Raw genomic sequence first — 24,706 nt, 5'->3', positions numbered from 1 at the left:
CGTCCCACCTTTATTGGGCATAGAACTGGCAGTGAGCAGAGGCTGTAACTGATGGGGCTGTCATACAGGTGTGCAGCCCTCATCTCAGAGGACCCCAGGAGTGCTTTCCTTGCTGGAAGACTGCTGGCTTTATGGTCCTTCCAGAGCTCTCAGAAGTGTCAGCGGAGTTACAGTCTTTACTTCTTATGTGCTATTTGGTACTTTTAAAAGATGAACATCGGTCAAGAATGGCCCTGTGAGCTCAGTGCCACAACTCAGGGCATTTGGTCCAACAACTGAGGGCTGTCACAGCCTCACAAGGTGTGCTGTGATCTTCAGGGCTGTGTGTGTGTTTTGTTGCCATTGCAGCATTAACTGCTTCGGGCACGGATTTCTACGTCCTATCCAGGGAATGTCTGCTTATTGGGCTCAGCTTACAGGACTGGGCTCTCCTTGGCCTCAGGAAGCCCGGGATGGAGGCAGATGGTGACCTTCGGGCTGCTCAGGGCCCCTCTGCCTTTCTGCCCGCCTGCTATGAAGCACCGCGTTGCATTTTGAAGTGTTTCAGGCTGTCACATACCAGCCTCTGTTCTTCGTGCTTGTTACGCTGCAACATTACGCGAAGGTTTTTGAGGCTCCGCTGCTGCGTTTGTAAGCTTTATTTTAAAATAAACTCCGGAGAGAAACCGAAAAGTCTTTGCTGTGGTATTGCATTGACCCCGGGGGGGCTGAAGTAAGTCGGCCCGGAGCGACCCTGCCCGCCTTCAGGAGCCCTGCGCCGCCTTGTCCCGCAGCCCAGCGCGCCCCTCCCGCCGGCTCCGCTCCGCTCGGCGCCGCCCGCCCCCTTCCGCCTGGCGCCCGCGGTCACGTGGTCGGGCTCGGCGCTCGGCCCGCCTGGCCGGCTCGGGGCTCGGCTGCCTCAGTCTGGCGCCAGAGGCCGAAGGGCCCGGAGCGGCGGGAGCGCGGCGGCGGCGCTCGGGCCCGGGCGGCGGCGGCGGCGGCGGCGCGGAGCTGGGGGAGCCCGGCCGTGCCGTGAGGGCGCGGCGGAGCCCGGCGGCGGCGGCGGAGCGGCCTGGGGGCTCCCCCCGGCGTGCGCGGGCCGAGCGGGCCGGGCCGGCGGCCGCGGCGGGGCTACGATGCGCCCGCTGCGGGGCTCCGCACCCCCGCGTGTCCCCCAGGCAGCTTCGGCCCGCGGCTGAGAACCACACACCGGCGGTGAGCGGGCCGGGGGCGGCGCGGAGGCCCGGCTGGAGCGGGAGCGGGCCGCCGTCGGGCGGGGAGGGCCGGGCCTGCGGCCGCGCGGGGCCTGCTGCTCGGCCCGGCCTGTTGTGGGCGGCGGCGCCCGGGCGGGCGGGACAGCGGCGCTCCCGGCGACGGGCGCGGCGTGCTGAGCTGCGCGGCCCGGCGCTCCGGCGGGGCTCCGCAACGGCGCCGTTCCGAACGGACGCTGCCTCTGCTGCATTCGTTGGGGAGGGAAACGGAAAGCAACGAACGAGCCGAGCGGGCCGTGCCCGGCGCCTCTCTTCTCCTCCGCCGGCTTCTCTCCTCCTGCTCTGCTCCGCTTTCCTTTGCTCTGCTCTCCCGTCATGCGCTCGGTTTTCTTCAGCCGTCGGGATGTTAAGCGTGGAGCTTACTGCGTGTTGTGCTGCGGGCGAGGAGGTAATGCTGAGGGCGCCTGCACCGTCGGCGGTTGCACAGATGGATTTCCCGGGGGGTGCTCGGGGAGATCCTTGGTGTTGCGTTTCTGGTTCTGATGGCTGCTGCTGGACGGTCCTAATAGGTTTTCCTGTCCTTCCTCAGGTATGGCCTCACAGCTGCAGGTGTTTTCCCCTCCGTCAGTATCCTCGAGTGCCTTCTGCAGTGCCAAGAAACTGAAAGTGGAGCCCTCTGTCTGGGATGTTTCAGGACAGAGCAGTAGTGACAAGTATTATACCCACAGCAAAAACCTCCCAGCAGCTCAAGGGCAAACAAGCTCTTCTCATCAGGTAGCCAACTTCAGTGTCCCTGCGTACGACCAGAACCTCCTTCTCCCTGCTCCATCGGTTGAACACATTGTGGTTACAGCAGCTGACAGCACGGGCAGCAGTGCGACAGCATCCTTTCAGAACAGCCAAACCCTAACACATAGGACCAACCTTTCTTTACTGGAACCATACCAAAAATGTGGATTAAAAAGGAAAAGTGAAGAGGTAGACAGCAACGGTAGTGTGCAGATAATTGAGGAACATCCACCTCTCATGCTGCAAAACAGACCTGCGGTGGGTGCTGCGGCCACGACCACCACGGTAACCACAAAGAGCAGCAGTTCCAGTGGAGAAGGGGATTATCAGCTGGTCCAGCATGAGATCCTGTGCTCTATGACAAACAGCTATGAGGTCTTGGAATTCCTGGGCCGTGGGACGTTTGGGCAGGTGGCAAAGTGCTGGAAGCGTAGCACGAAGGAGATTGTGGCCATCAAAATCCTGAAGAACCATCCATCCTACGCCAGGCAGGGCCAGATAGAGGTGAGCATCCTTTCTCGCCTGAGTAGTGAGAATGCAGATGAATACAACTTCGTTCGCTCCTACGAATGCTTTCAACACAAGAATCATACATGCCTTGTATTTGAGATGCTAGAACAGAACTTATATGATTTCTTAAAACAAAACAAATTCAGCCCGTTGCCCCTGAAATACATCCGGCCAATTCTACAGCAAGTGGCTACTGCCCTGATGAAGTTAAAGAGCTTGGGTCTGATACATGCTGATTTGAAGCCGGAAAACATTATGTTGGTGGATCCTGCGCGCCAGCCGTACAGAGTGAAGGTGATAGACTTTGGTTCAGCCAGCCACGTATCCAAAGCTGTGTGCTCCACGTACCTGCAGTCGCGCTATTACAGGTGAGTAGTGGCACAGTGCTTGCTTTCAGAATGCTGCTCTGGCATGGGAAAGCTGATCTGATAGGGTGCCAGGGACTGGCTTCTGCAAATGCTTGATCTTCTGCTGTTACGGTTAGGTGCCAGGGGAAGGAAATCATCATGTTCACCTTTCTGCCTGTTTCCTGGAGATTTGTGAAATTTGTGTGTAGAAAAATGGAACTTCTGCTTTGTGAACGTGGCGTAGCATGCAGTGCCTTCCTTTTAGCCCAGATTAATGCAGTGAGTTGGCTAATTCTGTCACCAGTTTGTGATGCTGTGAGACCTGTAGTTCTTTTTAAATGGGGGTGAGATGGATCTGTGCTTCCCTTGGTGAGTTGTGTAAATGTCTTCTGCTTTACTGCTAAGAATTAAAAAGAAAAGAAATCCTATTTTATGGGCATTTTATGAGTTTGTTAACTCAGAAATTGGGTAGGTAAAGCAAGCTGTACTTCTTTTGATTATTCCTCAAGCTTGGTTCTGTCAATAAGAGCAATAGACTTCAATTAGCAGATGCACCTCTGCCATCAGAGGGTCGTGAGCAGGTCTGTGCTGTGTGTGAGGGGTTGCTGTGTGTGAGCTCGCTTGACACAAAACACAGCCAGTATCTGGTCCTTCCAGCTGGGACAGACAGGGCTGGGACACCCCACCCTGCCTTGCTCCCGTTTGATGTCTTTCCCAAGCTTCCCTTTCAGGCCCTCTCTTGTTGTGGGCTTGTTCTTTTTGTTCCTCTTGCTCCCTCTGCTTTGTGTTCTGCTTCTTGCACCCAGTACCATCTTTCTGTGCTGTTTCCTTCTCTTAATGCTTTCCTAATGATCTTCATTTAGCTTGTTGGCACCGATTTTTTCAATTCCAAAGTGCTTATTTTTTGTAACTGCAATTGTCTTTTATGCACTATGACTCTGTTAAAGTGCTCACTTTCTAAAATGCATTATTAATTTTGTTGTTGTTGCATTGACCACTGATCGGGTCTGCACTCACTTGCAACAAATGCGGGCAGAGCAGCCTGGGGAGGCTCACAGTGCTTTCTAGTTGTGATATCACACACGCAAAAGCCAGATTGGCTGAGACAAAAGTAGCAAGGGCCGATAAGTATCTTGAAGGGGCTGCTGGGAGGGAAGCTGGCTGCTCGTCTTTGTGTGCAGAGCTGAGCTCAGAGCTGCTTCCGCCCCCTGAGAGCTGTGACTGACGCTGCCAGGAGGGTGAGAACCTTGAGACTGTCTGCTCAACTGAAGTTAAGAACGCTGTGATGTGGAAATCTAATATTTAGATTGATATGTAATTAGCTTGATGGTGTTGCTTACTAAAATCCATGTTCCAGGAACTTAGGCAGATGGTGCAGAAGCCACTTGATTGTCAGAGAACTGGATTGCTTCAAACAATTCACATTAAATTCATGTTCAGTGAGCTCTAAGTTTGATTTTTTTCAGTGCTGTCTTTAATAAAACAATACAGGCCAATTCTTCATTTGGTTCTCTGTCAGCCATTAAGAATAAACTTGAAATGTTCTGTGTGCTTTGATTTTATCTCCCATTACTGGACTGAGTTTCCTGTAGAGAACTCTGAAGCAGCCAACTCAGATGCCATAAGATAAATTTTCTGATGCATATATATGCCCTGAGGGGAAAAACATTCTTTTATTAATTATGCTCACTGCTACTGAGCAGTAATCCATCTTCATTCGAATGAGGCTTTGAGTTCTGAATAGGTCAGGAGGGAAAAACACCTCTGTGCATTAAGGAGCCACTGCTTTAACTTTCAGCTGATTGTTAAACGTGTGCTCCTCAGCTTGGGCTTCAGCTGTTCAGCAGTGAGATGGGGATGCTCTGCTGTACTGCCTTCACAGAGAGATTTGGCTGAACTGTTTGGTGCTTTAGCTCATACCTAGCAGTACTTGCTCATGCTGCTGTCTTGTTTTGAAGCCCTAATGCCTGTTTTCATTGAATTCTTAACTTGCAGTTGGGGTGCAGTACTGGGTTTGTCAGGGCAACGCTGTCAAGTTGGGGTTCTTTCTACAGGCATTCCTGCTGCTTCCACGGTGTTTCCCAGTCAGGAGGGGCAGTTTTCCTGCCATGGCATGGTGGACTTGGAGTGCTGGGAGGAATTCTTTGGCTCCCACATGTGGCACAGACTCGCAGCTCTGGCACTCAAACTTCTGTGCAGTGACTTCTGTGCAGTCCTTGAGCTCGGTGTCTTCTTTTAGGCCATGAGGAGGTGGCACTTTGCATCGAGGGAGCTGCCAGAGCTGATGACTGCGTGCTCCTTCCTTCTTCTTGGGGCTGGTTCCTGTTCCTGTTCCTGTTCCAGCTGTGTTGGCTCAGGAAGCAGCAGTGTGTGCTGCCGGTTTGAACTTTCTCTGCTTGCCGGTGCAGCTCCCAGCAGCGATGTGTTGTCATTCACCCCATTGCTGGCTGCAGTTGTATCATCTTCGTGTTACTGTTGTTCTTCACGAGGGGCAGGGCTGAAGGCCCACCTGTAAACATGGCACCTTCTGAAATGCTCAAACCAAGCCTTGGATTTTTCTGCTGCTGCTTTGAATCTCCTTTCAAGAGTCCCCAAGCAGATTTGCTAACTTTGGCAGTCAGAGCAGACTTGACAAGCACGTATGTAAAGAAAGAATGTTTGATTTCTTATTTCAAAGAGCTTGAGACAGTAAAGCTCACTTTAATCTTTGACAGGCCAGCTATGAAAGTGACCTGTGCCTGTTGTCCTGTTTCAACTCACATCTCATAATGCCACTAATTATAGCAGTGTGCAAGAAGATGATAGAGACTCATTTGCCAGCTCTGTCCTTGAATTGGAATGAAGTTGAATGGCTTGTGAGGAGTTCATTTAAGTCCCAGGGAATATAAAGCATAGAATTTAACTTACTGGCGTTTTGATACTGAAGTTTCAGTCTACCTCAGTGTGTTGTTGAAGACAAACAAAAAACATCCAGGCCTCATTGCCACCATTTCTGTTGGCATCAGCATGATTTTTTTCCATGTGTTTGAGAAGGCTCAGCATATTCTGCGTGTTCCACCAGCCAATATTTTACTTTGGGCATTCCAAACCAAGGAAACTTATGCATGAAGTTTTTGTTACGTGAAGCTTCAAGTCCAATCTGAATTGGATTCCTGCATTAAGTAGGAGAATCTGGAGGGTCAAAACTAGTAGACTGATGACACGTTGTGTTCTGAAAACCCGGTGTGAGTGACTGCACTGCACTCACTGTGCTTGTGGAAGTGAAAGCACTACAGAAATGGAGTCCCCCTTAGCACCTGTTTGTCTGTAGAGAGCTGCATCTAGCCTCACCTCATTCTTTTACAGTGAAAGCTTTAGCAGGAGATTCAGAATTGAAATGTCAGATATTTGTCACGTTGACACAATCATATTTTCACATAATAAAAGAACTGCCTTGCTTAAAGCTGAGCAGCAGGGTTTAGGTATGACCTCACTGCAGTCAATAGCCAGTCCAGTCATCTGCCTTTTTCAGAGGCTCTGTGCCTGGGCAGCTGGGATGAGTGCTGTATTTTGAGACTGGCTCATGATAATTGTGTACAGTCACCTCAACCAAAAGCTGTGTCTGTGTCACTGCAGCTCAGAGGGTGGTTAATTGGGGAGTCTCTTCTGTTGTGTGCAGACTGCTGGGAGGTGTGCTTGGGTTGTACACTTGAGGAAGGTGTTTGATCTGTTGACACCTGTGTGTTATGCAGACCATTTCAGAATTCTGTAGAAAGATCAGAATTGGTTTCAGAAGGATTTTTTTTTTACCCTAGACTCTAAAATATGGAGCAATATAAGGAATGGCATGCTAGCCTTAGGACGTGCTACCAAAGTCACATCCAGAAAACCACTAGCCTGTAGTTCAAGACCTTCCTATCTTTGCAATTGTTGGTTATGCGTGAAGAAGAGCAAGGTTTTAATGTTTGTACTTTCCAGAGTAAATTCCCATACCGACTCACGTGGTTCTTGCAGCACTTGGGTTCTGTGCTGTATGCAAATACGTGACCAGAATTTCGCCTAACAGAAAAGCATGGGTTTGTTTCAGAGCTGTGTGTAGGTGAGGAGTTCTACCAAAGCATCGTTTTGTGTTCTGAGTTGGTCCCAGAAGGAAATCTCCCTAAAATTCCAAATTGCTGCACCTGTTCAGGGCAATCCAGGCTGATGCATTTTGCTTTAGGGGTGGTTCAGTGCACAGAGACCTGTAGCTCAACCTTGCAGAGAAGTCAGAACATCCAGCTGTGTTCTTCTGATCCCTTTTAAACTCGAAACTCTCCAAACCCTACACGAAAGCCAGGTGCCTCCCTGTAGGGCTTCTTTTTCTGGGTTTGCAGATGTGATTCTTTTCCACATGCAGGCAGCTGGGTGCCTGGGTAGGGAGACCTGCAAAGAAAGGTCTGAGCATCCTCTGCCAGAACTTCACTTCCAAGCTCTGTTAGGGAAGGCTGTATGCAGTCTCTGGGATGCCTCTGTTGTGTGTTATAAAACCAGTTACTAAAGGAGTCACTTTGTCTCACAGTTACATAAAGTTGGAGGGCACCTGGCAATAAAACAAAACCAGCCATGCTAAGTGATAAAAAGGACGCCCGAGGAAACATCTGCTTTAACGCGAATCTCTTAATTCCACATGGATTTACTCAGATGAAGGAGCATTTTCCAGAGAAATTATTAAAGGGCTGTGTTTTCTGAAAATTTTAACCCTCTTTTCCCCCCTCTTCCTTTTGTTTTCAACAGGGCTCCTGAGATCATCCTGGGTTTACCGTTCTGCGAAGCTATTGACATGTGGTCGCTGGGCTGTGTGATAGCTGAGCTGTTTCTGGGCTGGCCTCTGTATCCAGGAGCCTCTGAATATGATCAGGTGAGTGCATGGGGAGTGTGGGGATGTTCAGATGAAGCCACAGTGATCTGTGTCCAGACCCTCTGAACCCAACTGATCCTGCATTCAGATTTTATCCAAAATGAATCACTGTCGTCAGAATTTTCTTGCTGTTGGTCTGCTGTCCTTGGGCAGGAGAGCACAGCTCTGTGCATTTTACCAAATGTACTCATCCAGGATAGAGTCAGTTGACAGTTCACCCCCCGTCTGTTCTTCCAAACCCAAAAGCTGTTGAAGTACATTCCTGTCAAAACAAAAGGGAGGTGTGTGCTCTGTAATTTCACCATGAAAGCAGTTTTTCCACATGGAGACAAAGCAAGAGTGCCACTCCTGTCCTGTCAGCACCTACAGCAGCCCTTATTTCTAATGCAAAATGTGGGCCCACGTTGTCTCTGCAGTACAAGGGCAAGGGACTGAAATTATTTCTTTCTGTGGATTCTTAGCATTACCTGGTCTCCTCAGTTGCCTATAAAAGGGCAAAAAGTCTGTACACGGGTTTTTTTGAGACTGACTTTTCCACTGTGGTTTTTGTTGGTGATGTCTTGTGACAGCACTTGGTTTAGTTTTCCTTATGTGACAGAGCACTTAAAAGTAAGCTTTCAAACTTAGTAAGTTTTTGGTATGGGCTAGGAAGCTAGCACTGTGAATTTCCAAAGGAAACCCAGTGGTACCTTAATGAGCAGAATGAGTTAGAAAACGACTGAGACACATCGTGGTGGTTTCCTTGCACTCTGAGTTTTGTGTAATTCTGAGAACCTTATCTAGCCATGTAGGGGGGTGGGAGGAGGTGCTTTTTCCATTGCTTAATAGCAGGATTTTGCAGTCCTTTGCGAGGTGTGACTTCGTGTGGTTGGTTCTGATATCTGAATTGCCCTTGAAAAATAGAGGTAGTTTGCTTGTATTTTTTCTGAGGTTCCACAGCAGCAAATGAAAACTCAGGCAGGGACCTCTTAGGAATGAGTTCACAGCTTGGGATGGGTTTTACAATCATTGTTTAAATATTCTTTGCTTATAAGGAAGAGATAAGTCTCATAGGCCAGCAGATCACTTAGCTGAGCTACTGTGTGGATACCAAAGATAGCTGCCTGCAGATACCTCAGATTCACACTGGCATACATGGAAAGTGAATATCTGGCACACAGGCTGTAACCATCAGTTATCACTGCACGGTATTCAGCTGCTCTGACACAGTGGAGGAAGAGGAGTTTTGCAGAGAAGACAAGAAGCTTGCTAAAAAAGCTACGTATGAAATCTGAACAAAGCCTGCTTACCTTGACACTGTGCTCCCAGCCCTTGTTTTTATAAATCAGAATATTACTTCTTTTCTTGAAACTTTCAAATAGGCTCCTTGTGGGGAACAGTCGTGACAGAGGTGATGTCACATTTCTCACTGTACTCCTGAAGAGCAAATATCATTAGCAGTCATGTGGCACTTAGAATACTTGAAGAAACGTGCTGTGCTTTCCAACAGTGTGCTGTTTTCTTTCCTTTGGAGCACGCCTTTGGGCCTGGTCTCTCTCTGCCTTGTGTCTTACTGATGCTATCGCAGCTGGTCAGGTGCATCTTCCAGATTTCTTATGTTTTTGCTACACGTTAAATGCATTAAATGCTTTTGAGGCTGCAGCTGATTGGATTAGAGGTTTGGGCTTACTTTCTTCTTTAATGAGAGCTTTGTCGTGACATTGTTGCGTGCTCTGAGTGCAGGCGGCCAGTTAAAGCCGTGTTGCTTGGACACTGCTAACAGCAGTGACTGTTGGTGTTACTTTATCTCTAAAAGCTCACAGTCTGCTCACATGTAGAAGGCAAAGAAGATTTTCATGAGCCAATGTTTATACAAAAAATTTTGGCAGATAATGTGACTGAGCAAGTTAAATATCCTTAGAAATACTTGAGTCTCTTTAATGTCAGTTATCTGGGCATTTTTATTTGCAGGTTGCTTCCTAATAACTGTGAACAGAGCTGGTTGATAAGTGCTACGTTAAGCAAACTACATTGAGAGTCCTGATTCTTATTATTTTCTTTCCTAGATTCGTTATATTTCACAAACTCAAGGCCTTCCAGCGGAGTATCTTCTCAGTGCAGGAACGAAAACAAGCAGGTTTTTTAACAGAGATCCAAATTTGGGATACCCACTGTGGAGGCTAAAGGTTTGTCTGTCTTCTTAATGCTCGATTCTGTTTTGTTCACTGAGGACTGGCTATAAATGGACACCTGGTTTGCTAAGATTGGATTGAAGTGCCATTCAAATATCACTGATTTGTGTATTGCACTCCAGAAATTGTGCAGACCTCCTAGTACTCATCTAACAATAGCAGCTATGAATGATAGCACCAGCAAAGAGTGGGTGTTGAAGTAACTGAGGTAATGGTTGCTTATTATGGTCTGCTCAGTCTTGGAAGCATGTCATCTTGTTGTCATCTCCTGACAGTATGGAGTGAAGTGGGGAGCTTTTCATGATGGTGATTCTCAGCTGAACAGAGGTTGGTTTGTGTTCTGGCAGAGGACAGGAAGGAGTCAGATGTATGTTTGATTTACCTCTAAGCTGAGCTGCAAAAGGAGGGAATTTTGTCTTTCTTTGTAAAAGGGAGGTTGAAAAACAGTCTTCCTAAATCAGAGCTCTTCTGTTCTTTTCACATTGGTACTACCTAAGAAAGCCTTGAAGGGAACTGATCCAGTTGTTAATTCAGCTTTGGCAGTGAGTAATGAGTGGTATTTCCAGTTTCAGAGGGATGAGAACCCGTGACTGCTTGTGTTTGGCATGCTAGCATATGATTTATACTGAAGCAGTCAGAAGATGACCTGGCTCAACGCTTATCATGTTGCTTTTTCTTTTTTTAATATCTCAATTTCTCAAAACTCCATTTGTATTAACAAATGCTTTGTTTTCTAGACCCCAGAAGAACACGAGTTGGAGACAGGAATAAAATCAAAAGAAGCAAGGAAATATATATTCAACTGTTTGGATGATATGGCACAGGTACACAGAAATACTGAAACACACAGACAACTCACTTCAAGTACATACATCACATCACTGGTGTCTTTAAAATGAGCCTCCTGAACCAGGACAGTCTTCTTCCACATATTATTGAGGACACTGATATAGGTTTGCCATGGTGCCAATTTGCATCGGAAATCACTGTATTAAAGGCTGTGAAAATGTTAATTATGAAGCAGTTAGAGATTTCCTGTTCTTGCTTAGGCTTTGATCTGGTGGATGCAACAAGTGTGCTCAGCCTGCATTGCTAGGAACAGCGGAGCTGCAGTCAAGTAGCAGGAAAGTTAAGCAGCTGCAGGTGTTTGTAGGATTAGGGCTCTTGGTGAGCCTTGTAAATCTGAGAGAGCGTGTTGACTGGAACCACAGCTTGTTCCATTTTCCCATTCTGTTTTCAGAATCCATAAGAGGGAATATCTGAGTGTTTTTAATAATACGAGGCCTTGCATCTTAAACACATTGGTCTCCATTTTCTATTGATTTTGTAGCTATTATCATCACTGTGCATCTGTGCAGAGAATGTAGAATCTCACTGTTCAGTTTTGCTAGCCTCTTACAGCCCTGGTTGCTGTCTACTGAGCAGACCAACTTCATGTTGAGATGAGAATGCTTGTGTAAGTTTGACTTCCTTCTTTAGAGCAACAGAAAAGTTAAATGCTAGTGCCACAGCACCTAAAGCTAAGCTGGCTAAGAGACAGAAACGGTTTGTAAATATTTGTGCTTGATACGAGGTTAGTGAATCGTTAAGCAGTAATGAATGTAATGTTTGCATACCACTCTAATTTTGTTTGCAAGGTGAATATGTCCACAGACTTAGAAGGGACCGACATGTTGGCAGAGAAGGCTGACCGAAGGGAGTACATTGATTTGTTGAAGAAAATGTTGACTATTGATGCAGATAAGAGAATTACTCCGCTGAAGACTTTGAACCATCCATTCGTTACAATGACCCATCTTCTGGATTTCCCACACAGCAATCAGTAAGCTTCCTTGGATTTCTTGTTTTCTTTCAGGAGGACAGAGTAGCAACACAGAATAGCACATTTCTACTTTATGTCAGTACTGTTTACTGCATTTTCTGGCTGATTTGAAAACAGCAAAGGCTGGAAGGAAAGACATGTTCCTAAGCTTCCTTTTCATGTTTTATTACCTTCTTGGTTTTCTTAAATACCTCCCCACAGCCCCCCAGTCCCCAAAGCAGCAACAAAAAAGCAGGAAAAAAAAGTACCTAAACCTAAAAGCTTATGCATAACCTCAGAAATGCAGTGTCTCTGTTGAGTTGCATTGTACCTATTCTCATATCTTCCTTCTGTCTTCTCTTTCAGTGTGAAATCCTGCTTTCAGAACATGGAGATTTGCAAGCGAAGAGTTAATATGTATGATACAGTGAATCAGATTAAGAGCCCATTCACGACTCACGTTGCTCCTAATACAAGCACAAATCTGACAATGAGCTTTAACAACCAGCTCAATACAGTACACAACCAGGTATAGCATCTGCTAGCTGTTTTGTGCTAATTGAAGAGCTTGAGCAGTCTCATTTTAAGCCCTCTGTCCTTTGTTGCAAAGCAGTGTGTTTAAATCACATTCTGGAATTTGTAGTCTTGAAGTCTTATTTTCCATAACTTAGGCCAGGGGAGTCTCTTTTTCACCTAATCACATTGACCTGTCAGTTCAGCAACATAAGTAAAGTTGGTGCAGCTCGTGTTTTTTCTTGTGTTATCTTGGGCTTTTTACCTAAAACCTTTTCCTGGTGCTTGATGCACAGTCTAGTCTTGACAGTTGCTGTTTTATAACAAGTACAGTTGATAAATCTGTAATATTTTTGTTTTCTAGGCCAGTGTATTAGCTTCTAATTCTACTGCTGCTGCTACTCTCTCCCTGGCAAACTCGGACGTCTCCTTGCTGAACTATCAGTCTGCTCTCTATCCATCATCTGCAGCACCAGTTGCAGGCGTGGCACAACAGAGTGTCTCCTTGCAGCCTGGAACCACCCAGATCTGCACGCAGACTGACCCATTCCAGCAGACATTCATTGTTTGTCCCCCTGCTTTCCAAAGTAAGCAGAAAAAACAACCCCTTTGTGTATGGTGCTGTGGTTTCACCTAGGTTAAAATGAGAAATTGTGATTGGCGTCACGTTGAGAAGGTGCAGAAGAGTGCTGTGTGCATGTCACATCAGAGCAAAGAGCAGAATCAGGTCAGACATGGGTAGACAGTTTGGTTCTCTTCCAGGTGAGCTTGTGCAGGTGGCACTACCTTGCCTGCCTCAGTTGCAGCCTTCATCTGCTTGCTCAACCAGTTTTTCCCTCCCAACTGAACACAACAGCATTCCTCAGAAAGCATTGGACACAGTCAGACTTCTCTGAAAATAAGAAAATGCCTCACTGTGTTTTTTTATACCAAGAGTGAATATCTGCTTAAGTCAGTTCACAATCACTGGTGCCATTGTGTAGTTTGCTAACAGATGAACCGTCACAAACTGCAATAAGTGAAGTTAGCACAAGGTCTGTTAAAACTGAAAGTTCTTAATTTCTTTTTATACCTGGGTTGTGCTAGTCTGGAGTGTTTATGGGATGGGAACTGGTGGTGTAGCAAAAGTAGATGTGTGTGTGGATTGCTGGTTTCTGAGCACAAGGCTGAAGAATTGGACAGAGGTTTTGAGAGTTGGTTGCCCATTGTTGTCCTTGAGCAATGGGGGCTGCAGGAATATTTACTCCAGCTGGTGTTTTAGTAGTAGGGTTTTGTCAAAGGAAACAGTTTTTCTTCATCTGACCCTGTATTCTTTTACCTGGTAGGAACTTGAGAAGAATGAACAGATGTAAGTAAACCATCTTAGCTGTGATTTATTCTTGTCCTCCACAGCTGGACTTCAGGCAACTACCAAGCATTCTGGGTTCCCAGTCAGGATGGAGAATGCTGTCCCAATTGTACCACAAGCACCTGCAGCACAGCCACTGCAGATCCAATCTGGAGTTCTCACACAGGTAAAAAAAGATAAAATAACAACAGGAATTCCTGAGTTAACTGTATTTCCTATCACTGTCCAGGAGAGCCTGACGTACCTTCTGGTGCTTGGGGTGAATGCTGGGAGCTTCTCAGCACACTCCAAGAGGTTTAAATGCAGGTCACTTCTAAGACAGTGGTTTCTTGTTTTGTTTTTTTTCTGGAATGTTTAAAGACTGTGTTATGTCACAGGCCTCCCTGGTCTGAGGAGTTTGGTTTAACAGCAGGAATAAGTGAGTACTTTCTAGCTGTTAAAGAAAAAAGGCTGCCTTTTTACAACCTTACAGCTATCTGTAGTGCACATTTTTGTCTACACTTCCAAAACAAGGCAGCACATTTTAGAAGAAATCTGTTCTGCCAGAATTGAGATCCCAGAAAGCAGAAGTAGCAGTGAAGATTTTTCATGTTAAATTTCATCTTTAAATGAAATCGTACGAATTCTCCATTAGTTTCGTTGTTAGTGAATTGATCTGTAGCAGTGACATCCTTATTTCTGTTTGCAATTTAAACAGCATGCAGTGTCAGAACTCACAGAGCATTCTAGAAATTGATGTTATAAATGTCAGTAATGTGTCATAAATGAAAATGATTTTTATTTCAAAAAAAATTATTTCACATATACGAATATATGTATTTCATATTCATATACAATGAGGATATACAGTGATTCCTGAGTATTATTCACTGAAAAATTGTCACTGCCTTTAAATTTGAGCACAGTCCTTTTTATTTGTATGGTTTAAGCTTCTGCTGATGTTAACACATACTGTATTCACTTTGCTGTCCAGGAAGTGTGTCGTACTGCTGACCTGCTTGCAGAGAAGCAATTTTAGAGTATTCAGTCCAAGTAATTTTGGTGGCATTCTGTGATCTCTGATTTGTTTGGCAGAATTGTGCAGGTGACAGTATCCAAAAAGCAGAATATATTTGAAGGAAGCCCATCTTGAATTCAAACCTCAGTTTTCTTGAGAAGGCAAATTGTAAACTGAGAATCTGATTTTGTTAGATATTTTAGGGACTGATATCGGTAGTTTCTTGACAGTTTCATCACAAATAACTTTGCTCCTTAATAATACAAAAGACCTTTGGTGCCTTTTAATAAATGCCTTGTTTTTTTTCCAAGAGTGCTGTATGTGAATGTGGAAGCTGTGTCCTGTTGGGGTGCAGTTTGTTATGGCTTAGGATGTAAAAGCAGTGCGGTGTGCTCTCTGGGACCTGGTAATATATAATAGTAGCTGAACGCTATCTTATATTTACTTCTCAACCGTGTCATGGGAGAGATGCTGCTCCCCAGTTCCCTGCTCCTCGTGTTCCCCTCAGGGATGTGTAATTGCTTAGAGGAACCTGCCCAGGGGGTCACAGTGCTGGTTTCACTGCACCCACTGCAATGCTGGAACTCGAGCACCATAAAATACAGTGAGGTGAAAGCCTGTCTAGCCCTATTGCTGAACCCCCTTACCTGCCTCGGTACGTTTGTTTCACTCACTGCCTGATCTACATTTCAGGGAAGCTGTACACCACTAATGGTAGCAACTCTTCATCCTCAAGTAGCCACCATCACTCCGCAGTATGCGGTCCCCTTTACTCTGAACTGCGCAGCCGGCCGGCCAGCGCTAGTAGAACAGACGGCTGCAGTACTGGTAATTGCCTCCCTTGATTGTGTTCACTAACTGAGTTTTTGTTTTAACTTAGACTTGCAGAGGGCATGGAAGCATGTGCCATCTTGTGGCTGTGTTCTCGCTACATCTTAATGTCTTGTTGTTTTCCTCCCCAACATTGCTGAAGCACTGTCTGACTCTGATGTTTAGTGTGGCTCTGTAAAGAATCCAGATCCATTGACTATTACTCTTCACTGGCCTAGAATTACAAAGCTCTTCTAAGCTAGCCTGTAGAAGAGCTACGATTGTTCCTGTTCTTTGCTTACTATCCTATCTTTGCCTTTTGATTGCTGAATACAAAGGAATCAGTCTTTAGCTCGATTCTGCTACAGGTACCTGGATGGCCAGAACTTGAACTACCTGGCAAGTTAGCTGCCTGCTTTGTCTGGACACCTGTAAAGCTGCTTTGTGTGTAGAAATGTGTCAGGTCATTAAGCACAGGCTAAAACCTCTAATGACAGCCAATTCTGTAGCATACTGCTTTAGGAGTCCATTTCTCTTAATCTCTGTTTGCCCTTGACAACAACAACGTTCTGGCCTTTTGTTATTCATAGCCAACCACAGGTAGCTTGCTTCATCCAAATCAAGATGCTGTTCTTCACAGATACTTTCAGTTCATACGTATTTCTTGGTTGAAATTAAAGGTGAGCTGTATCAAAAATGCCACTAGATAGCGCTTAGGCTGTTTGGAACAACTGCAAAAAAATGGCGGGGGAAGAAAACACACCTTTAGGAAATGCTTGTTTTCAAAATTGTCCTCTTTGTACCGATTTGGCACCTGCACCACAACAACTTTGCAAGTGCCACAGAGAAGTCATTGTCAAACTCCAGAATCAGATCAGTGAAGCTTACGAAAACATTGCGGTGCACTGAAGTGCTGGTATCCTCACATGTCCTTCAAAGCACATTCCATTTCTTCTGTGAACCATGTCGTTTCTTGTGGCTTTAGAGTGGTAGTTTGAGTGTCATTTTCTTCCAAGGCCTCTCCCAAAGTGGAACTTGCTCAGGCCATACGTGTGTGGAAATGAAATCCTGCTCGTTTGAGTTCTGAAGCGAGCGAAGTGCTCCCTGTCTCGGAGGAGGGGGAAGGCAGGAGGAGGGGTTCTCCTGGGTCCCAGCTCTGAGCTGACAGCTCCAGGGATGCATCTCCTTTCCTCCTCTTGCGTTTTGATTGCCGAAAGGCTGCGCTCTAGGCTCTGAAAACAGCAAGGGGTGACTGTAGCAGAGCTTGGGACACAAGTGAGATATTAGTGACGTTTTCAAAAGCGGACGTTTGATTCAACAGCAGGCAAATTAGATCTGCTCTCCTGTGCGTGTATGGCGGGGTTGCAGCTCAGCTCCCCCACACAGCAGCGGGAGTCAGAGCCGGCTCCGAGCTGCCAGCCTGGATTCTGAGCTTCCCCGGAGAACTTGCCATTCCTGTTGGGATTCTGGGAGCCTTTGGCGTGATTTTGCTCACCTTTAGTGCTTCCAACACTTCTCCCTGCTGCTTCCCCTCAGTTTGCATTAGCCATTTGCTAAGCTTTGCGTATTTTTGTCCTTCCTCTGTCAAAACAGTTCGTCGCTTGGAAGGCCCGGTTTCTGCCTCTCATTGGGAATTATATATCTTGCTGTATTAAACTCTCTGCTTTGTCTTGTGCAGGTGTTGGCTTTTGGAAAGACGCATGGTGTGACTTTTAACATATTTCTCTTTATTTGTTTTTTTTAATATTATTGTTATTCCGCTTGTTTTGGCAGAGGTTTTCGCAGTTCTCTGCTTTAAAGGCTTCTTGTTTGGAACCAGTATTTGTAACACGTGGATCTGTTACTTGCAGAAATACTTTGTGCAGCATTTTTACAGTTCAATGTGCAATGAAGAAGCAGTTTCAAAACCTTAGAGTGTTGTACTGCAGAATTTAGGTCATTGTTGGCTTTTTTTTTCCCCAGAAAATTCTGCATTTTGTCAATTTGGGCAGGAACATTGATAGTACCAATGAATGAAAAGCAGCTTCCTGTACCTCCCAAATCACTGAATGTTTTTCTCACTGTGGCTTTTCTTTACTACTTTAGTTGAGGAGGGATAAATTTCCACGATAGCTCTATCTCAGCTGTGAGATAGCTATCATAGCATGAGCCCTGTAATCCAGACAGACAGAAAGAACCAAACTGCCTTTGTAGTTTGGAATCTTTCAGCAGAGCAGTGTGCAGAAACCTTCATGCAAAGTAGTCCAAAACACTCACAATGCATCCAGCAATACAGTACCTGGCTGCATTCTGCAGTACGACATCTCACTTCTCCCCAGTGGCACTTGGGCTACGAAAGGTTAGCACAGTGTCAGGAGAAGCTTGCTTCTCTTTTTTTTGTACTGAGATCTTTTGAGAAAGTGCAATGATGTGCCCTTATCTCTGCAAGTTAACAATCTGCCTAAGTGCATTTATTGCTTGGAACAGCTCTCTCTGTCTCTGTAGGAACTGAAATCTAGTGAAGCTGTGTATCTGTTTGTTGTTTTGCAGCAGGCCTGGCCTGGGGGAACCCAGCAGATACTGCTTCCTTCCACCTGGCAGCAGCTCCCAGGGGTTGCCTTGCACAATTCTGTTCAGCCAGCAGCTGTGATTCCAGAGACCATTGGCAGCAGCCAGCAATTGGCCGACTGGAGGTAGGGACTACGCGGGGTTCAGTCCCATGTGCTGCCCTGCACAGGATTTCTCCCTCCCCTTGAAAATCATGGAGGGGCTCAGTGCAGCTGTGCCTGCACTGCAGTTCCTGCAGTGTCGTCATGGGGTTTGGGTCTTTTTGTGTTTTTTTCCTGCCCCAGGAATGCACATTCCCATGGAAATCAGTACAGCACCCTCATGCAACAGCCATCGTTACTGACCAACCACGTGACGTTGGCTGCAGCGCAGCCTCTGAATGTTGGAGTTGCTCATGTTGTTAGGCAGCAGCAAAGCAGCAATGTTCCAGCGAAGAAGAACAAGCAGCCAGCACCAAGCACAGCCAAGTAAGGCTTCCAGCAGTGTAGGGACTGTGGGTGTGTTGTGCAGGTTGCTTTTGTGGTGTGAAAAACTGTTCTTGCCATCACAGAATTACTGTCTGTGTAACTTTTTAATGTGCTACAGTTGCTTTTAAATATGTCTTGGATAAAGTGATCTAAGTTTCAGTGAGAGTGCAAGGACTGTGGTTGACCAAGTGCTTTACTGTATGGGTCAGTGAGACTTTGTGCATTCAGAGTGTTGGTGCCGTAGCACAGAACTGGCAGAACTGGCAGCTGACTGACAAGGGATGGCTCCTGATCAGAGCATTCCTGAGTGCATTGGTCCCTTCTGGGACGCATTGCCTGGTGCTTTCCTGTATGAGTGTCTGCACTGAGATTCTCCTTGGGTTTTTCTTTTTGCACTGCGCTCCATCCTGCTGGAGGCTGACTGTTGTTAACGCTGGTGCTGGTTTGTTCTGGCCTGCTGACACACAGCTGAATACTGCTTTGCTTTTCCTTCAGATCCAGCTCCACTCTAGAAACTGTGCCCACTCAAGTTTACTCTCTCATTGGGAGCAGCCCTCTGCGTTCCACCTCCTCCTCCTCCAATGTGCTCGTCCCAGTGCAGGAGCAGCACCAGCCCATTGTGATCCCAGACACTCCAAGCCCTCCCGTCAGCGTCATCACCATTCGCAGTGACACTGATGAGGAAGAGGACAGCAAATACAAACCTGCCAGGTAGGAAGTTCATTTAGGCAATTAGTACTGATAGGTCCTGAGCTGAGCCCAAGCATCAGGAAGTGCAGAGAACAAAACCCCAGCTCAGCTGAGAACCGCTGCGTAAGACAGAAAATGCTGCATCATGTTCACTGTGCTGTTTGTCTCTCTAATTAACCAGATCACATGTGACTAGGAGGAGGGCATGAGATCTGAAGGGGAGATGTCTTGTGGGAAAAGCTAGAATGTTTCCTGTTTGTCTTTTTTCCCTGCAGTTTGGGTATGAAGCAGAGATCCAATGTCATCAGCTACGTTACTGTTAATGACTCCCCTGATTCCGACTCCTCCCTGAACAGCCCCTATGCCACAGACCCACTTTCTTCTCTCAGGAGTACAGGTGGTGCCCTGGAGCTGCCAAGCAGAGGAGCAGCTGACAGCTCCAACTCTCGGACTATCATTGTGCCACCACTGAAAACACAGCTCAATGACTGCATTGTAGCCACCCAAGCTTCAGGTAGATACGCTCTCATAGCTCACTGTGCTCAGTGGTTTTTGCCAGGGCTTAGATGTTGGGCTTGGATGCTGTCTCATTCCTGACAGCTTCGTCCTCACAGTTTTTAACTGTCTGCTTTACGTGTGATGTTCTGAGCATGCAAGCCTCGATCTGTTTTTAGTGTCACTGATACATTTACTTTTCATGCATATTTGGCTGCATTCATTTAGAAAGGTCTTTTCTTGTACAGTTGAATTTTAAGTTGTAATTGAAGAAATAGCTCTGTTGCAAAAGTAGGAGCTGTGTTCTGCATAGTTGGCATAGTGCATGCATGCAGCATGAGAAGGAAGAAGGGATTAAACTGATGAAATCTTTCAGGCATCCTGAGCAGCACCAGTAAGACCAAGCCTGTGGCCTCTGTGAGCGGGCAGTCATCAGGATGCTGTATAACACCAACTGGGTACCGACCGCACCGCGTGGTAACAAACGGTGTGCAGCCTCTCAATCTCAGCCAGGTAAGCACTGTGTGACCTTTGCTGGCCATCATCTGTCCTGCTGGGACCTGGGTGTTAGTGGAGAGGCTCTGGCTGAACCTCTCGTTGCTCCCCGAGGTTTCTTGTTGACTTTTTTTCCTTCTTCTCCCTGCAGAACCAGCAAACGACAGTGCTGGCCTCACAGGAGAGAAGCGGAAATGCAGTCCCACGTAGGCAGCAAGCTTATGTGGCACCCCTCACATCAACTATTTCTCAGGCTCCCTACACGTTCCAACACAGCAGCCCAGTGCATCCCCACCTGGCGGCGGCGACTGCGAACGCGCACCTGTCCAGCCAGCCACATATGTACACTTATGCTCCAACTACTGCTGCAACGCTGGGCTCCACCACCTCCATCGCCCATCTCTTCTCCCCTCAGGGCTCCTCACGGCACACCCAGTACGCTGCCCACCCCAGCACACTCGTCCACCAGGTCCCTGTGAGTGTTGGTCCGAGTCTGCTGACTTCTGCAAATGTTCCACCTGCCCAGTACCAACACCAGTTTGCTCCCCAGTCCTATATTGGTGCTTCCAGAGGATCTGCTATTTACACTGGATATCCGCTGAGCCCTACAAAGATCAACCAGTACTCATACTTATAGTTCTTGGTAGAGCAATTCCTGTCCTGCAACAGGCTGGAGCGATTGGAGAAAGATTTCAGGTGAATCTTTACCTGGTAATGACTGCCTGGTTTTTGTTTCTCCCTTCTCTGGTTGTATGTTGTTCAGAAATGTCTCTGGTGAGTTCAGTCACTAACCGAGCAGCATGCTTTGTTACCAGTGCAAGGGTCACTAATTAAGTTTTTAAAATTTCCCTTACTTTTTATAGATGCTTTTAAAAATTCATGGTCACTTTTATTTAAAATCGTTCTGTTGTGCTAATGGAAAGAGGAGGGAAGATCAGCATCTCGGAAGCAGATCCTGATGATTTTTTTAACTTGTATTATTTAAGCAAGAAGATCAGCAGATAATTTTTCAGCAGCTTGCACAGATCCATATTGCCACTAAAAATGTAATGCACATTTATCTCTTGGTCTTGCCAGGGCAGTTCTAACATCCAGCTGAGTGTTTTAACTTTTGTTGCCCATTTCACTTTAACAACTTGCTGGTTTTGAGGAGCCATTGCATCTCTCTGCGTTTCTGTCCAAGGTTTTGTTTACATCTCTGCTTTGTTGGAGATGCTGGGAGGGGCAGCTGCCTTGTCCCACGCCGTGTATTCAGGAACCAACAAGAACTCAACCAGAGCCCTGGAATCTCTTTTGTTTTCCTGCAAATCCTTTGTTTCCGTAACACAGCTGAATTATTATCGCATTCACTGGGGAATCCCTTGAGGCTTTTCAAACAGATTTTGAGGTCGTGCTGTGCAACACAGCTCAGCACCTGGACGAGGATGCCGTAACGTTCAGTTGGGAATGAATTGTGCCACACTGCTCTCCCATCTGCATTCTGCAGCGTTCGGTGCTGGCCCCAAAACAGGGCTGGATGCCTCCACAGAAGCGCAGGGCTTTTTGGTTCTGGTTTTTTTTTGGGTTTTGTTTTTTTCCTTCATATTTTTCTTTCCGTGATTCGTTTGTGAGGGAGTCGAACAGTTTGAAATACAACGAAACATCACTGTATTGGTGTGTACAGCTTTTTATACTCCTGTGACCATATCCTCCTGGATATGCCAACAGCTTCCTTAAAGCGCTCTTATGAAGACTTGTATGCAGTACGTGCATGGAGGAATTGCAAAAACAAGAAGAGAAAAAAAAAAAAGAGGAAAAAAAAAGAAGAAAAAAAAAATATCCAGATTTTAAAGTTTATTACTGAATTTAAAACTATTTTAGAAGTTTTGTATTGGTGGTGTTTTAATATTTTACAGAAAAATGAAATATGTACATATTGATTAGAAAAATATAACAAGCAAAACTTCCTGCTAACCCCAAACGTTCTGTCTTTGTAATCAAGATGTGTAGTGATGATACTTGAACTCTGTACTTAGTGTTTGTCTGATTCTTAAAACGTCCCTGGGGATGGAGTTTGATGTATCCTTTGTATTTAAACCAAAATGAATGGATTCGTGTCGGAATGTATGTGATATAATGCAATGGTTAGAGCTCATCACTGTAGCACTGAGAGAGGAGTAGAGCTTCACGAGAGACAAGGATACTTTCTGATTTGTTTTGCACAGGTATGTGTGATGAAGAGTTGTTTGGTGTGTCCCCTTATTGTAGTGCCTTAAATGATGATGTAGTGTGAATAGAGTTTACAGTGAGCTTGCCTTATGAGGGACCAGCAAGCCCCCGTCGAATTGAAGCAATTCACTACGCTTCCCACAGCAAGAACAGCAGTCTGTCACATAGGTGCATTGTTCTCAGTTTTATGCTGTCATAAAGAGCAACGTTTTTGTTGGAGCGAAGCGATGTCCCCTTGCAGCTGTTCCTGGAAGTGGCACATGTCCTGTTAGCTGTCTGTCAGTGCATTTCGAATAGGGTCGTGCTGGGAATGCATTGGAATGTTTAGTCTCATATTGCAGAAGTGATTAAATACGTGCAATCACTTTTTATTAGAGTAGTATGGCGTTACCTTCCCCCACGTTAATAGTAGACATTTCCTGTAAAATATTGCTAGCTTGGTGATAGGATATTTATACCAAAGAGAGCCTGCTGTAAAGCACATAATACCATTAAGAAGTTTTCTAATGCTGCTGCTAATGTGGAGTTGTTGGGAAGGTGTCAGCTGTATGCTAGTCAGTGTGCAGAGGAAATGCAACCATGCTTTGTTTCCTTGGGTCCCTCGTGCCAGGAATTACTGCTCATCTCCAGTACACAGACCAGGACTGGCCGGCTGGCAGCCAGGCTGGCTCGGGCAGCAGAGTTACGCAGCAATAAGAGGTTTTGGTAACCTTGAATCCCAGTTCTGGCCCGTCCCAGTGGCAGATGGTCCGGTTCTCTGACGTGAGGAGTGCGAAATGAGCTTCTGAGATTCCATACGTTTGATGGAAGGAAGGCTGGGCTGAGCTGACGCCGAGGTTTGGGGCCTCTTTCAGCAGAGGGCTGAAGGACTTCGGAGCTGGACGGTAGCATTAGCGACGTTGTTGTTTGGTGTGTTTGTGGTCAGAGCACTTCTGTAGCTGTGAGGATGCCCAACGGATTGTGCTGTTTTACATCCTGGGTGTAAACAATGCTCTTTGCTGTAAGCACTTTCTTGTTTCCGTGTTACGTTGCTTGTTTGCAGTACTTCCCTTCAGATACCTCCTGGGTACGGAGTTGTGCCTTTCCATCAAAGGCAAAACAAGTTCCAGTTCCTGCGTTTCGGAAAACCGTATGTCTTGTACATAAATAGGAAATGTTATGTATGAGGTCCAAATTGGAGGAAAAAAAACCAAAACACCAGCAGCAAAATGTGCTGGGAATTTGGGTGAGACCCTTCCAGTCCCCCCAAGAAGTAGATGAAAATGACCATTAAAAGGAATCTATTCACAGAGCACGGTAACATCTCTTTCACTGTTTCCAAAAGCATTGGAACAAAGAGGATGAGATGGGAATGACATTGCAGGGATGGAACCTGCTCTGTTACGACAGCTCTGTTTCCCTGAGGCTCCTCTTGTGGCAGACACAGCGTGAGGCAGACAGAGCTGCCCATGCAGGAGCAGCTTTCCGGCCCGGTGTGCTGCTCTGAGCCCAGAAGGAGCTGCATCCCTCCTGCCCATGCATTGCCAGCCTTCCCATCAGTTTCAATAACCAGCTGTCCTCATTTCAGAGCTGCTACACAGATTTCACAAACCAATGCTCTCTGGGTTGAAATTGGAGTCCTGAATTTCTTTTAAACCCGCTTTGGGATTCGCCGTTTGAATATCGGATAACTCACCTCTGTGATCCTGAGCTGAAGTCAGGGTTGTTCCTGTGGGCGATCTGCACTCACAGCTGTGAGCCACAGCAGAGGCAACTCCTGAGCCTCCCTGCTTAGCACCTAATTGATGGGATGCAGTAATTAACCTCTGACTCAGCGATTTCTTTTACTACATTAACCTAAATTGCTTCTAAATGACAGGATTGGCACAGCCCTGCTTTCTTTTATTTAAAGTTCTGAATGATGCCGCATGTCCACATGGTTGTTTGTTGCTGAACTTTATATAAATGTGTGATTTCAGATTCAGCTTGGAATATATCTATCTCACTACATGTAGCAGTACATTATATGTAACGTTAGTATTTCTGCTTGGATCCTTGATATTGCAATGGAATTCCTACTTTACTAAATGTATTTGATATGCTAGTTACTGTGTACAATTTACCTTTCTTTTCTGGTTGTGCTCTTCCTTTTTACAAGCCGGTAGGTGCAGGTAGTTCCTGACATTACTGATCTATGTTTGTATTGCTGATGTACTTAGGGGGTATGTAAAAATCATTTTAACAAAAGAAATAGCTATTTAAAAATTTAATACTAACTATATGGGAGAAGGGTCCATTGTGAAAACATAGTTTATCTTTGGATTCAATGTTTGTCTTTGGTTTTACAAAGTAGCTTGTATTTTAAGTATTTTCTACATAATATGGTAAAGATGTAGAACAATTGCAATGCATCAATAAAAAGGGTTAATTTTCTGTACTCGATCCCTGGGGTCTCTCGGTCTCTCGGAGGGTC

At 46.0% G+C, this 24,706-nt stretch overlaps 1 protein-coding gene across 6 annotated transcripts; it reads left to right on the top strand.

Annotated features, from left to right (window-relative positions):
* The first annotated feature begins 1,072 nt into the window (after positions 1-1,072).
* On the top strand, positions 1,073-24,675 carry HIPK1 (homeodomain interacting protein kinase 1). 6 transcript variants are annotated; one of them, XM_052698121.1, is made up of 16 exons: positions 1,073-1,194; positions 1,780-2,857; positions 7,589-7,712; positions 9,758-9,877; positions 10,621-10,707; positions 11,521-11,705; positions 12,051-12,213; positions 12,562-12,784; positions 13,590-13,711; positions 15,236-15,370; positions 17,882-18,024; positions 18,184-18,366; positions 18,862-19,077; positions 19,332-19,570; positions 19,928-20,064; positions 20,198-24,675. In XM_052698121.1, the coding sequence occupies exons 2-16, from the start codon at positions 1,782-1,784 to the stop codon at positions 20,681-20,683; spliced, it is 3,639 nt and encodes a 1,212-aa protein (XP_052554081.1). In that variant the 5' UTR covers positions 1,073-1,194; positions 1,780-1,781; the 3' UTR covers positions 20,684-24,675. The 6 variants fall into 6 exon arrangements, with proteins under 6 accessions (XP_052554081.1, XP_052554082.1, XP_052554085.1 ...); XM_052698122.1 differs by lacking the exon at positions 1,073-1,194 and adding an exon at positions 1,510-1,638 and having other exon boundaries at positions 19,446-19,570; XM_052698120.1 differs by lacking the exon at positions 1,073-1,194 and adding an exon at positions 1,511-1,638 and having other exon boundaries at positions 17,885-18,024.
* The last annotated feature ends 31 nt before the right edge of the window (positions 24,676-24,706 follow it).

This window comes from Tympanuchus pallidicinctus, unplaced genomic scaffold (genome assembly GCF_026119805.1).
Source record: "Tympanuchus pallidicinctus isolate F22 unplaced genomic scaffold, pur_lepc_1.0 scaffold32, whole genome shotgun sequence".
Classification (NCBI taxonomy): domain Eukaryota; kingdom Metazoa; phylum Chordata; class Aves; order Galliformes; family Phasianidae; genus Tympanuchus; species Tympanuchus pallidicinctus.
Note: the sequence above shows the minus strand (reverse complement) of the source record. Positions and strands in the feature narration are given on the sequence as shown.